General features: G+C 39.1%; 1 protein-coding gene across 1 annotated transcript in view; it reads left to right on the plus strand.

The window, feature by feature from the left end:
* Window positions 1-15,877, plus strand: part of LOC122234887 (lipoxygenase homology domain-containing protein 1-like) — a 129,042-nt gene that overhangs the window by 36,811 nt on the left and 76,354 nt on the right. Inside the window, exons 6-8 of the mRNA XM_042972887.1 lie at window positions 828-886; window positions 1,589-1,633; window positions 13,753-13,916. Of these exons, the coding sequence (XP_042828821.1) occupies window positions 828-886; window positions 1,589-1,633; window positions 13,753-13,916 (268 nt within the window). The remainder of the gene's footprint in view (window positions 1-827; window positions 887-1,588; window positions 1,634-13,752; window positions 13,917-15,877) is intronic.

The following is a 15,877-nucleotide window of genomic DNA, read 5'->3' on the forward strand; positions in this document are numbered from 1 at the left end:
ACAATAACTGTGCTTATTATGATGTAATAGTAACATTTATGTACCACTTAATAGTGCATAAAGTATGTTTACGTGACTGTTCACTTCAGCTTCACAGCAGCTCTGTGAGACAGATAATTTAGTCAAGGAAATGAAGCTTTAAGAGGGTAATGTCACAAAGCCAGAAAATGATAACGTTGGTTTTCTGAGTTTAGCCTTGGCTTTTTCGACGACATGGAGCTTCTAACACAGAAGTTTGGCTGATTTAGAGGGAAGTTGTCAGGATGAGCTATTATTTAGCATAAGCACATTTTCCAAAGTGGTAATATTTTCATCAAGTTTTAAGGTAATACCGTTACTCTTTAAGACACTGAGGAAAAGATACTAGAGGAAGTCATGTGAAAGCAAGATAGAGACCTCCACAGAAGATGTATGAAAATGAGGGAACTTCTTTTTCTGGGCCAATGGGTGGGCCACACTTTCTAGCCTAGCCCAGGTATCAGGTTTAGTCTGAGACTAGCCCTTGCCTTCATTACAGCTTGGTGGGGCAGTTCTCTGCTGGAGCCCCAGGTGCGTTTATGAGTGTTGTGACTGAGCACTGATAAACCCGGAGAGGTAGGTGGTTAGCAGGTTTAGCAATTTATGTGTTCTATTCTTCAAGCCACCGTTATGATATCGTTCTTACCACAATCAGGAGTACACGGTAGATTGGATTGTTTGACTTTATAACAAGCTGTTTTTTTAAATAGTTACCTTTTCATGTTCAAAATTAGTATAGAATTGAGCTTATTGGAAAAATTGAGAAAAAAATTAATTTTCTTTCTTGTTTCCTTCTTTCTTTTCCTTAGATGGCTTCCCTTTATGTCTCAGGGTGTAATTCATTCAGAAATTGAACTCTGTCTTCAAGGTGAGGATTAATGAAATCTTCAGGAGAAGAAAATACAAGATGATTATTTGAAAAGTTTTTATTTAAATTCCAGTCAGTTAATATACAGTGTAATATTGGTTTCAGGAGTAGAATTCAGTGATTCATCACTTACATACACAACACTCAATGCTCATCCCACGTACCCTCCTTAATCGCCATCACCCATTTAACTCACTCCCTCCCCACCACCCCTTTGGCAAGCATCACTTTGTTCTCTCTAGTTAAGAGTCTGTTTCTTGGTTTGCCTCTCTCTGTCTTTATGAAAATAGCCCAAGTGTCCATCAACTGATGGACTGATGGATAAAGAAGATGTGATATATATGTATATATACATATACACACATATATATATATACATACATACATACATACATACATACATATAATGGAATATTACAAGATGATCTTGATACAACTGGATATTATGGAACGTTCCTCAGTTGTCCCCAGAATGTCCCTTTTGATAGTTTACCTTTGTATCAGATGTATAGTTATTTCTCACAGTGAAAATAAAAGCACATGTAAAGATGTGTCTTGGCAACATTATATGCCCTATGTAAGTTACAAATCAACCTAAGGATTTGGCTACCATTAAAGAGTTAACTCACCCTTCATTTTCTCCCACTTTTAATATCATCGGACAAATCTATTATTAACTGTACTTCACTTTTATTTTTGCAGAAATGCAAATAAATCATCAACCTAAAATACAAGAGGAAGCAAATGGTAAATGTTGTTGCCACTTTTCATCTTCTAATCATCTGAAATGATCTATTTCTGTTTCAAGATTACCTGCCTTGTACGATTTTTAGTATGTTCTTATTGAGTTTAAACTATTGATCCAAAAATATTTAAAATGAATATAGGAACAGGCATTATATTATGGTTTGCTTTATAAAGAAACTAAGATAAGCAACTTTAGCCCCAAATGCTTTTTCCCTTCAAAAGTTTAAATATATGGATGAAATAATCATTTTCCAAATGATTAATTTCTATTAATTTTCCTTTTTTTAAACTAATTTTGCATATTGGTTCTCAGTTTTCTTTTTAAGTCTTCTGAGATTAGCTTTTTCTATTAGATCTTCTTCAAATCAACCTGCAGTTGTGTTATTAATATATTGACATTTTAAAGCTGATCTGAATGATATGGATAAATACAAATTACTAATATGCATACTCCGTGAACAAACCTTCATGTTTCCAAAACTGTTTGTTCTGTGTGGCAATTTGAAATGAGGCAAGGGGTAATGCTAATAACATTATTATAGTCGTAAAGTCTTGTAGGATGGCCACTAAGATGCAAACACTATGTCCATAAATGGCGTTTGCATTCATTGTATTAGGAATTGTATTTTGGTTAATATTTTACTTTTTGTTTTCTAATTATGTAGAGAGGGTAAGCTGTGTAGGTGTCAGACTGTTAATATGGGTGTAATTTTACTACTGTTCTAGAATCTGTTAGTAACTTTAAGGGACCTCAGAAGTTCTGTGTTTTATGGTAAGTCTGGAAGTGATAAAACTTGAAATCGCACTCTCAGTAGAAAAATTATCCATTAATCTCAGGACTTGGTGGTGACTTCATTATATATGAATAACATAGGCTAATAGTTTTGAACTGAAGGTTTTAAATAAGGTTGAAAATGTTGAAAGTCCTTTGTTAATAATAGTATCCATGTAATCAACATCAGTGATACCAAATAGAATGAGGTTGCTTAAGTAGCAGACATGTTTACCAAGGAGGTTGGTAGACTTTTAAAACTTTGCTAAAAATTAATTTTGATTAAATAAACTATACAAAATGTTTTCTTTATTTCTGTGGTTTTAGCTTATTTTTGTGGTCGAATTAAAATGTATTTTTTATAGTACAAATGCAGATTAATCACAGACCTTAGTTCTTGGGACACTATCATCATTTGTCTGTGAATGGTCTTTTATTTTCTTTCATTTTTGAATTCTGAAGAATGCGATCTTTAATATTTCTTGGGATATGATTCTAGAAATACATCAGTAGTTTTATGGTTGTATGAATCAGCTGGTTTATGGTGTGGAAAGAACCTTGGGAAGTTACGTAGTCTAATCTGATGAGGCAGCATTACATTGTGGTGAAGAGCAAACATGAGGCTTAGGCTTGGAAAGTCCATGAAGCGTGTTTGTGTAATTCATGCCCTTCCGTGTAGCTGCAGTGGGAAAAAAATAGCCCAAGATCCTAGTTCGGTTTAGTGGTAGAAAGGACAAGAAGGAATCAACTGAGTTAATTTCATTTCAGTTGAAGGTGGTTCACAGTAAATACAATTATGTACCATCATTAACTCCAGGCCATATTTAATAAATTCCCACAATTATCTAAGACATGTTTCCCAAACGTGATGCCTTATAAACATAAATATTTATAATTCATATAGGTAAAATAATTTATCACAGTAAAGCTGCATTTCTGAGTTAGACTGAACTTGCTCATGAATAATATGTTTTGTACATTGCAGGATTGAATTTTTCATCTGTTATCAATGCCTCTTATGTAATGCTTATAGTTAGCCATTATGGTAAGCCCTCTTAGTAATTCTAATAAATGTATATTAATTTATAATATAATAAATAATTTGATAATATATACATATATTAATAAATAATAAATATATTAATCATAACTCGAATAAATTTTCACACACTTTTTGAATGATCTGTGAAGGCAGCCACATTATATGTGAATGACGATACCTTTTCTTGTCCTAAGATGCTATCTACGTCTGTACTACAATGTGGAATAGAAGCAGATGGCAACATTAATAGTGAACTTATATAGGTTTTTACTATGTCGGGTCTCCGTGTTTTAGATCTATTTATTTAATCCTCACAATAACCCAGGAGGTAGACAGTATCATTGTTCCATTTACAGATGATGAAAGTAAAGGATACACAAGTTTTTGGGTTTTTTTTTTTAACTCACATAAGGTGACACAGGTGGCAAATCGCAAATTTAGAGCTTGAATCCAAATAGTTTGATTCCAGAGTCCGTACTGTTCTTTGTAAAGGAACTTCTAACTGTCCCTAGTCATTCAGAATGTGTGTGTTTACGTATGCGTAGATATCATCTGTGTCTTTGGATTTATTTTGTTGTGTTGTGTTTCTAGTTGATTAGGCTATATTTTTAGACCTTTAGCTTTTAACCTTATTCCAGACACACGTGAAAGGATGTTTTCAATTCTTGGGGGTGTTATTGTTATTATTGTTTTATCTTTATTAATCTTTCTTCACCTAGAACCTTTGTAGAGACAGATCAGGCTTCTGCTGGGCTTCCTTTGCTTGTGATTACTTGGAGCCCAACCTTTCACTAAGGGCGTAGACTCTATTGGCTTGCCTCAGAAGGCTCAGGTCCAGCTCCCAGCCTTGTGTAGCTCCAGCCCCCCGCCCCAGGCCTGGGTGTTGACATTTACCCTAAGCGCAACTCCAGACCTAGCAGTTGCTGGTGACTTGCCACTAAATTTCTGCTGATGGCCTCTTTACTACTACTATTCTTCTTCTTCTTCTTCTTCTTCTTCTTCTTCTTCTTCTTCTTCTTTTATTTGACAGTGGGGAATTTTTCTTACTTTCTTGGGAATGAAGTCGTGTACTAAAAAGTTTTTTTTTTTTTTTCAATTTATCCAGAATTTAGTGGTATTACAGTGACAGAGCTTTACAAATACCATCCCAAGACACTGGCTCAGAAGTATCAGAAGCTTGTCTTAAGTCAAACAGTAAATGAAAAGAACTGGTATTGGCATTCAGCTCTTAAGCATTATACACACGAAACTGCTTCACCTTAAATGGCTGAGCTACCTACAAGCTCTCAAGGGTTTCTGACTTGAGGGAGTATAAGACTCTGGGAGCACTCATTTATTTACAGGCAGTGCCAACTTTTTGCAGCATGAGTATTAACAGCTTGACAGATTATCTGGGGTAAAGATTATTCCAATATGTTCTCTCTCCTCTCAATTCTATTTTCTATACATGCTTTCATGTCTCTCTACCCAAAGAGTGTCTGCTCTAGGAAAGAAACTGAAATTTAATTATTGGATTCACCTAACCATAATTAAGAATATAAACTATTTTATGACATCATCACACATTCCAAGTCAAGTGTAGATGGCTTTGAATTGCTCCCTGCTCTGATCACTTATGGCACAGTTTTTGGTAGTTGTGTGGATAAAGAAGTAACCACCTGAGCTCCTCTGTCAGAACCTTCTACCTGTTTGGTCAGTCTCATTTTCTGGATAGAAAGATACGCTGTGGGCACCTGAGAACCTGGGTGGGCCTGAGGGGTCAGTGTTTTAGATAAGTGCCCATGATGTTTGCAGCTGAGATGCCAGGGAAACCATTTCTGGGATTGCCTCATCAGTCCCAATATAGGTAGCCTGAAACCTGGTTAACAAATTCCAGCAGGGCTAAATGGGAAAAGAGAAGTCAATGTGGGGACAAGTTTGGAACCAAAAGGAAGAAGGTGAAGTCGCAGGAATTCTCAGCCGAGGCTAGATATTTGCTGTGACTTACTGTTTGGTGCCCAGAACCTTCGACGTGGGTCTGCCAGGAAGAGTTAAGTGAGCAGTGAAGGAAACGATGCAGTGTTTCCCATGCCCCCTGCTTGGCTTTGGCCTCGTTTTGTCCTGACAGGAAATGGCCAGTGTTTGAATAGTCATTCATGCTGCATTGATTCTAGAAGGTAGGTTCGTATCTTTTCCTGAGACAAAATACCCATAAATCAACACAGTAATTGTATATAATGGATTTGACACTAAAACAATAATATGATCTCAGCCTCTTCAGAATATCCAACAGTTATACAGAAACATTACCACAGAGAGCCTACTCTCAACCAATTTATAGTTGGAGATCATTCACAAAAAGCATAGTGCAGTTTGGGGTAAAATAGGAATAATCAAATTGCTCTTATTCTGAGGCAAGGTTTTTAAACCTTGTAACTATTGACATTTTGGGCTGGATAATTCTTCATTGTGGGGAAACTGTCAAGGATGTTTAGCAGCATCCCTGAACCTCTGCCCACCGGATGCTAATAACCTTCGGCCCCCTGTTGTGACCATGAAAAATGTCTCCAGGCTTCAGCAAATATTTCCTGGGGGGAGGAATTACCCCCAGTTGAGAACACTGACCTAGAGAATAGTGGTTTTGTTGGAAAAGGGGGCTGAGGAGCATTGGGATGGGCAAGTCTGAGAGGTAGATGTGAAAGACTCTATTTGCTAAAATGCTGTAGCTACATTTCCTGCCCCATGGACTCTCCCAGAACCTTGCCGATTCCCCACAAAAAGGTGCAGTCAACCCAGTTAGACCTTTGAGACTGCCTCAACTAATAGCATGGAATGCAAGTTATGCTATGTGACATTTGTGACATTTCTGTTTTTTACTAGTAAGTAGGTCAAAAGATGTGTTAGTGCTTCCGCCCGGCTCTCTCTTGGGGGGTGTTTGTTCTTGTAGCCCAGCCATCATGCTGTAAAGAAGCCCAGAACACATGGACAGGTCTACATGGAGAGGCACAAAGGCTGTTACCCTGAGCCCTGCCTGGCTGAGCTCCCGGCCAGCACCAACTTGCCGGTCACGTGAAAGAGCAATCTTGAACACAGATCCTTCTGTCTGCTGTTGAGCCACCCCTGTCAGTGCCATGTGGAGCACAGATGAACTTACCCTGCCAAGTCTGGCCCAGATTGCAGATTCATTGGCCAAAGAAATAATTGTTGTTTCAAGCCATTCAGTTTTCGATGGTTTGTTCCACAGCAGTAGATAACTACAGCTGTAGAACTGATGGAGGGTGGCTCACGTAGAGTGCAGATGTGAGTCAAGACATGCGTTCTGCCACTGAGGACCGTGAGTCGCGATCCTAATGACGCCAGTGATGTGGTTCTGAAGGTAGGTTTAGACCTAATAGGTTGCTTGGAAGCCAGAGCATGAAGTAGTTGAGCGCTGTTAGCAGATATCCAAAGAGGGGCAAGCTAAGGTGTCTAGCCGGGGTAAGGTGGATGGTCAGTGGGGGAATTTGAAGGGAATTGGGGATAAGGACAAGGCAGGAATACCCACTGAGGAGAATCTGGAATCCAGGTTGAGGGTGGCCACAGGGACCCTGAGGCACCCTGGAGGAGACTGACACTTAGCCATCATGCTATTCCGCCCGTCAAGAATCAAGAGTTGATGTGGAATTGGACATACCAGACAGAGAGAGGCAGAGGATTCACAGCACGCTGCAGTGAACAGCGGTCATCCTAACTTAACGGTGATACGTGACAAGTTCCAACCCGCAGGGAGGCTACTGAGCACCGTGGTTACAGGTGTAGGTTCTGAATTTTGACCGCACTGCTTACTCACTGCCTGGCTTGAGGAGATCCCTGGATTTCTCTGTGCCTCAGTTGTTTCTTATAAAATAGAGGCCATAGCAGAAACCATTAGGGTTGCTGTAAGGATTAGATAAAATAATATCTATAAAACATGTAACCAGAGCCTGTATCCCTCACAACCCCAGTACATGGTAATGTTTAACCTGCATTTTCCCTTGTGGTAAGAGGGATCAAAGGTCGTGAGCATCCAGTGGCAGTCCGACTCCGGAGCATTTGGGCTGGAGCATCCAGTATCCCCCACGGCCACCAACTGTCTCTAATCACCGAGTCTTCTGTATTCAGCCCTGTAAATTGGGGTGTCCTTTACCCCATCACGCAGCAATAAATAACGAACAAAACCACAGAAATGACAAACCATGTACCCTACACCAATATCAATGTGGAATATATCACAGATTCATTTCTGATAGTGTTTTATGCTTTTTTCCCAGACTTAAAGTGAAGAAAATGGAGTATTGTTTGAAATCATTTTATTCTAGGAAGCATAACTGTTTCTAATTCTGTATCGAATTTATCCTAATTCCTGTGCTAGTGAGCACATAATTTCTCTATTGCTTTGTATGTATAATAGGATTAATGATATTTGTCTCTTGGAAGAATAAAAATATTTGTCAAGTACTAAAAAATTCAAAAAAAATCTCATGATCCTCTTATGAGGTTGTATTTTGAAGGATTTGTGAGTTTATAGACATAGAATTGTTTGGAGATAAAATTATCGAAAATTAGGATAAAGTAATAATTTGTCTTATTTATAATATCCTTGCCAAATCTCATTGAAATATATTTACATGCCCTTCAAAATTTGGGTGATATAAGGTCAATATAGTTTCTATTATCTTTGTGCTAATAACAAGACCAATTATGAGGCAAATAGCAATGTCCTTGTCCTTTGTACAAAAAAAATACCCTAATGACAGAAGTCCTAATCAGAAGAACTTATTCTTTGTTGAGAAATAGTTATATATTGTGCTAAAGCATTCTTAATACCTTGCATATCCTTTCTCACACATGCAGTCTTTGCCTTTCAAACTATTTCTTAACGGATGCCCAAATATTTTCTGAATTGTTCACTCTTTCGTTTTGTTTGAGAGCCTGCTCTGGGCCAAGGGTTGTACTAGGCGCTGGGTTTACAGAGACATGTAAGACCCAAACTTGTCCTTCGAGGGGCTTACAATCTGGGTGGGTGCATAGGGGTAGGAGGGCCAGAGAGATGGCGCTTACTTATAGATCTCAGAGTTGAAGTTTGCATAGGGTCTGATAGAGATACGGAGAGAAGGGTTCGTTCTAGTGACTGGGAGGGGTGTTTGGGAATGCTTCTTGCAGGAAGTGACTTGCAGGTGAAGGCCTGGAGGTAAGACAGAGCCCTTCGAGATAGCTGAGGGATGGTGTAAGGGAAAGTGGCTGTGGGAGAGAGATTTCAGAGAGGCCAGAGGCTGCGGTGGGCAGGGGGTAGCAACAGTATGAACAGAGTAGAATTAAGCATTTGACAAGCATGCCAGTCCATAAGCAATGTTAAAATACTGCCATGGATGTAAGGATGGAAAAAGTTTCGTTTGCCGTGACCTCTCTCGAGGAGAAAAGGGACTGCGAGTAGAGTAGAATTCTTAGATTCGTCACCTAGAGTCTGGGAGAGCCTCGCGGGGCTGTGTGAGAGGGGGGATCTGGTTCCCTTTAGGGCTTTTGTTCCCGAGTCCTCTGCAGTTCTCCTCCCTCCTTCCTTGCCACAGGCTCAGCCTCTCCACCAAGCACGAGCCGAGCACATGCTTCATGATGCATCGTGCTATTGTTCTTCGTAGGCTGTCTCAGTCTACCTGTGATTGTAATCAGAGCAGTGGGAGGCTGCGATCTGCAGAGGGGAATAAGGCTCTGTCACGCTCACTGCATCTTTTTGTGTCCTGCTCTCTCAAGGCAAGCGTCACAGGAATATGCTTGCTGTCCAGTGCTTCATCAGACAAAGCATGCCTGGCCCGTGGTTTTTACTGTGCATTAGGATGACTTAGGTTGGCAGCTAAGAGGAGTTTTTTCCTCAATATGCCGAGCTAACAATTGCATGGTCAGAGCTTAATTCACATGCAGTCTCCTTACATTTCTTTGAGTATTCGGTAGGGTAGTTGCCAAGTAACTGAAATGTGTCTAGACACAGATGTTTCTATATTCAACAACAGGGTCAATTTTCCGAGCTACAAAGGCAAACGCGTGTAACCTCTGTAACAGAATACACAGAATAAGGTAAATATAAATTGTTAAGATCTCAAGAAGGGCTATTGCACTTCACTAGCTGCAGGGATTTTGCTCCCCAAAATAACTCGCTCGTGCCTTCCTGAAAATAAACCTCCAATTAATGAGAAAACTTTGGAAAGGGAACAGTTAACAGTAGACTTGCAATCTATTTTTTTCCCCTTTTCCTAGGAAATGAAGGAGGTGCCTCAGTCAAACCCCCCTGCATACATGCTAAGAATAAGACCTCCTGGTAGAAACACTAATGGTATTTATAAGAGAAAAGATAACAGAGAGCTCTTAACTGGGAAACGCTTGCAGCCGCTCTTCCAATTTTCCACTGCTTCATACGAAACCACCCTGAAGCTTAGTGGCTCAAAACAGTAATTGATTACCGTCTTTTACCTTTCAGTGGGTCGATGTGGCTCAGCCAGGTGATTTTAGCTCAGAAACTTTGGTGACTTTAGTCCAATAGTACTTCATTTGCACAGACATCTGAAGCTATGGCTAGCCAGACTTCCAAGATGGGTCACCCGTTCCACCGGTCGATGACACTGGGAGCTCAGCCGGAGTTACCTTCCTCCGTAAGGCACGTTCCCAGGTGCCTTAGGTTTTCACAACACAACTCCTAGGATGTAGGAGGGACTGTCCTAAGAGAGTGTCCTAACAGACCCAGATCAGTCTAGACTCAGAAGGCCCAGAATGTCACTTTGCTGAGTTATAATGGTCAAGGGCAGCCCGAACTCAAGCAGGGAAAATGGACTCCACCTCTTAGTAGAGAGGTAAAATGGGCATTTTGCAAAACAGCAAGTGGGTTGGGCGATATCGGTAAGGCTTTAAATAATGCAGTGAGATCAGGCATATTCTGTGTAGATTGCCTATTGTAAATAAACCTGGTATTTATGGAGTGGTGGAGGCATGACTGGAGCCTGGGATGTAAACTGGGAAATAGATGGAGTTTGATAGCTGTGCTTGCATTGTTTAAATTTCGCATGTTTAGTCTGAACCAGCACATGTCCTAACGCAGGCTGGAGAGGACATTTTTGAGTTATATCGATCGTGCAGGGCAGGAGTTGGCAAACTTTTATGATAAGGGGCCAGATAATAGGCATCTTAGGCTTTGCAGACCATGTGGTCTCTGTTGCAGCTACCCAGCTCTGCTGTTATAGCACCAGAGCACCCATGGAAAATACATAAACAAATGGGCATGGCTGTGTTCCAGTGAAACTAATTACAAAAACAGGTTGTAGGCTGATTTGGCCAGTGGGCAATAATTTGCCAACCCCTGGTCTGGGATCTCTTCAAAGGAAGAATGCTTAGCCTATGGCTTGCCAATGAATAATCACTAAATTTGGTATTAGTTAAGATCTACCAACTGTCAAGTCTGGTTTAGTACTTTGACTCACATGACCCTTAGAGAGCCTTCTGAATATCTGTCACAATGCTTGAACATAATATGGACACTTCATACTTGTAAGTCAGCTGGATAACTAGTGAATTCCAGTTGTTGGCGTACCATCAGATCCTGAAGTTCAGGATTTTCTGGTTCAGTTTTATCTATACTGATTGCATTTAACTATGTAAGAATAGCAAATGACAGAACATATACTTTTCATTGTTAATATGGAAGCTCCTGTTTACACTTACTTTATTATTGACAAGAAATTTAAATTCATTGTTGGGTTATTTAGAGATCATAGAGTATATCTAGACTGCTTTTAAACATTTCTAACACAAGAGAAAAATAATTCTCCTAGGATGCAGTGTCCAAGAAAAATTTTCTTTTTTTCTGTAGTAGGATTTCTTCAAGTGGAGGTGACTATTATAGTATCTTTTCCAAATTTAAGCGTTGAGAGCCACTGAAAAGAGAGTAAAATGGGGCAGCCTGAGACAGATGCTCAGCGATGGCTTAGTGCACAGTCAACAATCTTTTTAAAACCTTTCAAAACATTGGTAAATACAAGATAAATATTTAGATTTCAGTTATGTGGAACTTTCTTGCTTCCTTTGGGAGCTTTGGGTTAATAGAAGTGATTTTCTGAAGGGGTTAACAGATTACAATATTTTGGGGTATGACTCCTTGGGGTTGGACACACAGCGGCTCTAAGGAGAGAAATAAAAGAGACACTTAGAATATCTGAACTCATGTTCTTTTGATTTTTTGGTAAAAAGAGTTTCACAATAGAAAATTAGAGAACAAAAACCTTGTAATTGTGACGCGTGATAAGAGATAAAAACTATAAACATATTTTTAGCTCTGACAGAAATAAACTTTCACAGGACAGTGGAGTTTTTAGTTTAAATATAGACTCAGATTGTTTCTCTCTGTGATTTTCTACAAATGTTTCTAACTATTTTGTATTTTAGTAGTGAGACATTCTTAGAGAAATTAAATGATCAGATTTTAAAAAAGTATACTCTAGAAAATACTGGAAAGTAGTTAAAATTTTTTCCAGTGGTGGTAAAGAAAATCCTGCCCAGAATAATGACAGTTTAAAAATATCACCGCAGAAGACGTTTCATTGCTTACTCCACTTTTAAAGCTCATGTCGTGGTGACCTGGTAATTTCAAAAGGGAAGAATACAGGAGTATTATATAAATCAATGGCTCATTGTTATTTGTCTCTGTTTTAGTAAACAAGATATCCAAGCCGACACGCAAACTCCTCTGTGTCCCTCTCCCCGTGATAGCATGATACAAAAAGCCCAGGGCGGGCCCAGATGGCAGGGGAAGGAGATAAGGATAAGATAGGAAAGAAGATCTAAAAACAGGAAAAGAGATACTTTAACTTCTTGAATTATGCATCAAAGCACAGGTGGAAAGCCTTCTATAAGAATTAATATCGTGATGAGATTCTCAATGAGATCATAGTTTGAAATGTTCGTGTTTTCTATTTTCCCACTGAAAATGAACTGAAATTCCTCAAAGAAAACTTGCCACAGGGTGGAAGTCGCAGGGTGCACCCTGGGACTTGTGCCTCTCCCTTGGCATTTTGGTAATGAGGACTAATTAAATTCCATCCTTATTAACAAATGCAACATTACGCAAAATCTACCTGATGCAAGTTTTGCCAAACTGACTAGAGACGTTCCAGTGATCTTTGTGGATGGATTAGGGGCCGGGGAGAGTGGCGTTATGTATTAAAAGGGAAGATAACTTCTGAGTGGAGGACTTCCTGAGAACTCAGATATTCAGAATGGTGGTGGGTCTTCACCATCTTTTGCAAATGTAATAAATACTCACAAGGCGGGATGTACTTATGGAGGCTTTGAAAGTAACAATAAAGACACCTTTAAGTTGGCCTTACAATCCAGGATCGGTTGTGATGAGTCGGGATGCGTGCCCTACGTAGAGTTCTAGGGGACAGGAGGACTCTGTCCTCTGTTTCGCTGGACTACGTGGTATTGAGCTCGCATGGGAGGGTTTCACTGCTTTGGGGTTGATGATGTCGTTTTCTAAAGCGCACCGGATGATGAAATAAATACTATCTCGATTTGTTTTCCCAACTAAATCTATCGTAGAACAATTGGTAGACCTTTTAAAAAGATATTTTCTGTCGTGCTCTGCTTGTCTCAGCCTTCCTGGGCTTCCGCATTGCCCTGGCAGAAAGCTCAATGACCCGTTCAGCTTACACGACTCATGGTGTTCCTCTGCTTCAAATTTGTCTTTTCTTCAACTTCCCCCTCCCAATTCTGCTGGGCCCTACGTACAATATTTTACTCCTTCCTTGTTGGTTCCTTCCCACCCTTAGGGGTTGGAATTTTTCTTGAAAAAAAACTTTAGCTCCTTTTGCTTTATTTTTAGGTTTTCCGCCTCCTCACCACAATTCTGCTAGAATCGCCAAGCCCAGCTTGCCAAGGCTATTCCCTAGTACAGATACTGCCTTAATGCTGGGTTGTCAATATGTCTGTCATCAATTACCACCCAAAGGTTGGATGGTGATAAACTCCTGAATCTTCCAGCCAAGCACCTGGTACTAAATGTTTCCAGTTTAACGTTTTCCCCTAAAATGTCTGCTGTCCTACAAAGCTCACTGCTTATTTGCTTTGCGATTAAAATGCTCTATTATTTCTAAGGCTTTTCCACATGCTAGTTTCCAAAAGGGAGTCCATGATTAGCAACTACTGTAATACTTCTTGATTTCACAAATCATTCATCTCATAACTAAGTAGATTAGGTAGAACTCCTCATTTCCTAATATTAATATGGTTTTCTTCCACAATTTTTCTCATTTCCTTTTTTCTTTGCAGAAGGAGATTGGAAGGTGACCGTTGTCACTGGGGATCTTGAAAATGCTGGTACCACAGCAACAGTATCCCTTCATGTCCATGGGGAGGCGACATGTTCAGGTCCTATTATTTTGGGATCTGGGAAATACCAGCTATTTAACTGTAACAGTGCAGATATATTCAAGGTAAAATTGATATGCTACAACTTGCTTGCTAAGATATATTATGATATACATTCTCTAAGGTGGAATAGACCGTTCTTGTTTTGATTCTGTATTTGCATTACATTTTCTTGGTAGTCATGAAATCTTTTATCCCAAGAGGTAATAGGAGTAGAGGGATAAATGGGTGTAATAACAAGAATATAAGATTTTTTGTTTCTTCACCATTTTTTTTTTTACTATAAAGGTAACAAAGTACATGAACTTCAAAAAATTTTTAAAATTAGAGTGGAATACTTTATTCCTAATGCGATCATCAAGCAGTATTTCCATTGTTGAGTATCTTTTCTAGTCCTTATCCATATCCATGGAATATAATGCTATGATAAAAAGGAGGTGCGGCCTCATGGCTAAGACATGGTCTGAGGAGGCAAATGGCCAAGATTCAAATGTTGACTTTACCATTTACTGACACGGTGACCTTGACAACTACTGTGTGCCTCAATAACTCTTACCTCAAGGGGTTATCATGAGGCTTAAAATGAATTCATATACGTAACGTGTTTGGGGGCACCTGGGTGGCTCATTTGGTTAAGCGTCCGACTTCAGGTCAGGTCATGATCTCATGGTTCGTGTGTTTGAGCCCCACGTCAGGCACTGTGTTGACAGCTCGGAGCCTGCATCCTGCTTCTGATTCTGTGTCTCCCTCTCTCTCTTCCCGTCCCCGCTCGTGCTCTGTCTCTCTCTCTTTCTCAAAAATAAATAAACATTAAAAAAACTTTTTAAAAGTGTTTAGAGCAGTACCTAAAGGACTCAATAGATGTTTACTCTTAATATGGTAGCAAGTAATTCTGTAGCCCCTTATTTATGCAAGGGACTACACAGTCTTCTGAAGTATAATCTTTATTAAATATTGACTATATGAAATTTGCCATATGCTATAGTTGTTGCTGTTGTTGGACATTTAAATGGCTTCAAGGTTTTTATTATTATAAATAATGTCATAATGAATATATTTTTTACCTTAGTTTCTTTTTTTTATCCAACCAAAGCTTTTTATTTCCTTATGACAAATTCTGAGACATGGGATTACTCTTTTTTTGTAAGATTATTTATTTATTTGAGAGAGAGAGAGAGAGAGAGAGAGAGAGCTTGTGCAGGGTAGGGGCAGAGAGAGAAAGAGAGAGAAGCAGGCTCTGCATTGTCAGTGCAAAACCCGACACGGGGCTTGAACTCACGAACTGTGAGATCATGACCTGAGCCGAGATCAAGAGTCAGATGCTTAACGGACTGAGCCGCCCAGTCCCCTCGAGATGGGATTACTCTTGACCCATTCTGACAAAGTGCTGACACTTTGTAAAAGTGTCTAATTTGTATAACACAGTGCCTGGCAAGACATAGTAAGCAATTGGTAAATTTTACTTGTTATTAAATAAGTACTACACACCCCAAATCATGGTATTTATTTCTGCCATACACAGTGCTTAATCTTTTAGTTAAAAAATTTTAATACCTCTTTTCAAGTTGCAGTATGCGACTGTTGATCTGTGCAAGTTATCTTCATTTCCTACCTTTTTGTTAAAATACCTTTATTGAGATGTAATTGACATACCATAACATCCATCCATTTAATGTATACAACTCATGATTTTAGTATATTCATAGAGTTATGCAGCTATCATCACATTCTCATTTTAGAATATTTTCACCTCCCCCCAAAAGAAAGTCCAGACCCATTAACAGCAACTCTCTAGTCTCTAGCCTTAGGAATTGAGTGTCTACCCATTATTATCCAGTATTATATATATTATTCAGTATTATCCAGTATCTATGCAGTACTCTATTATATGAATATATAACATTTTATTTTTTCACCCATTGGCTAATAGACACTTGGATTGTTTCTACTTTTAGCTATTAATATGGATAATTATTATGAATAATCTTCTGTGAACATCCATGTAGAAATTTTTATATGGATACAT

Source organism: Panthera tigris, chromosome F2, assembly GCF_018350195.1.
Source record: "Panthera tigris isolate Pti1 chromosome F2, P.tigris_Pti1_mat1.1, whole genome shotgun sequence".
In the NCBI taxonomy this organism is placed as follows: domain Eukaryota; kingdom Metazoa; phylum Chordata; class Mammalia; order Carnivora; family Felidae; genus Panthera; species Panthera tigris.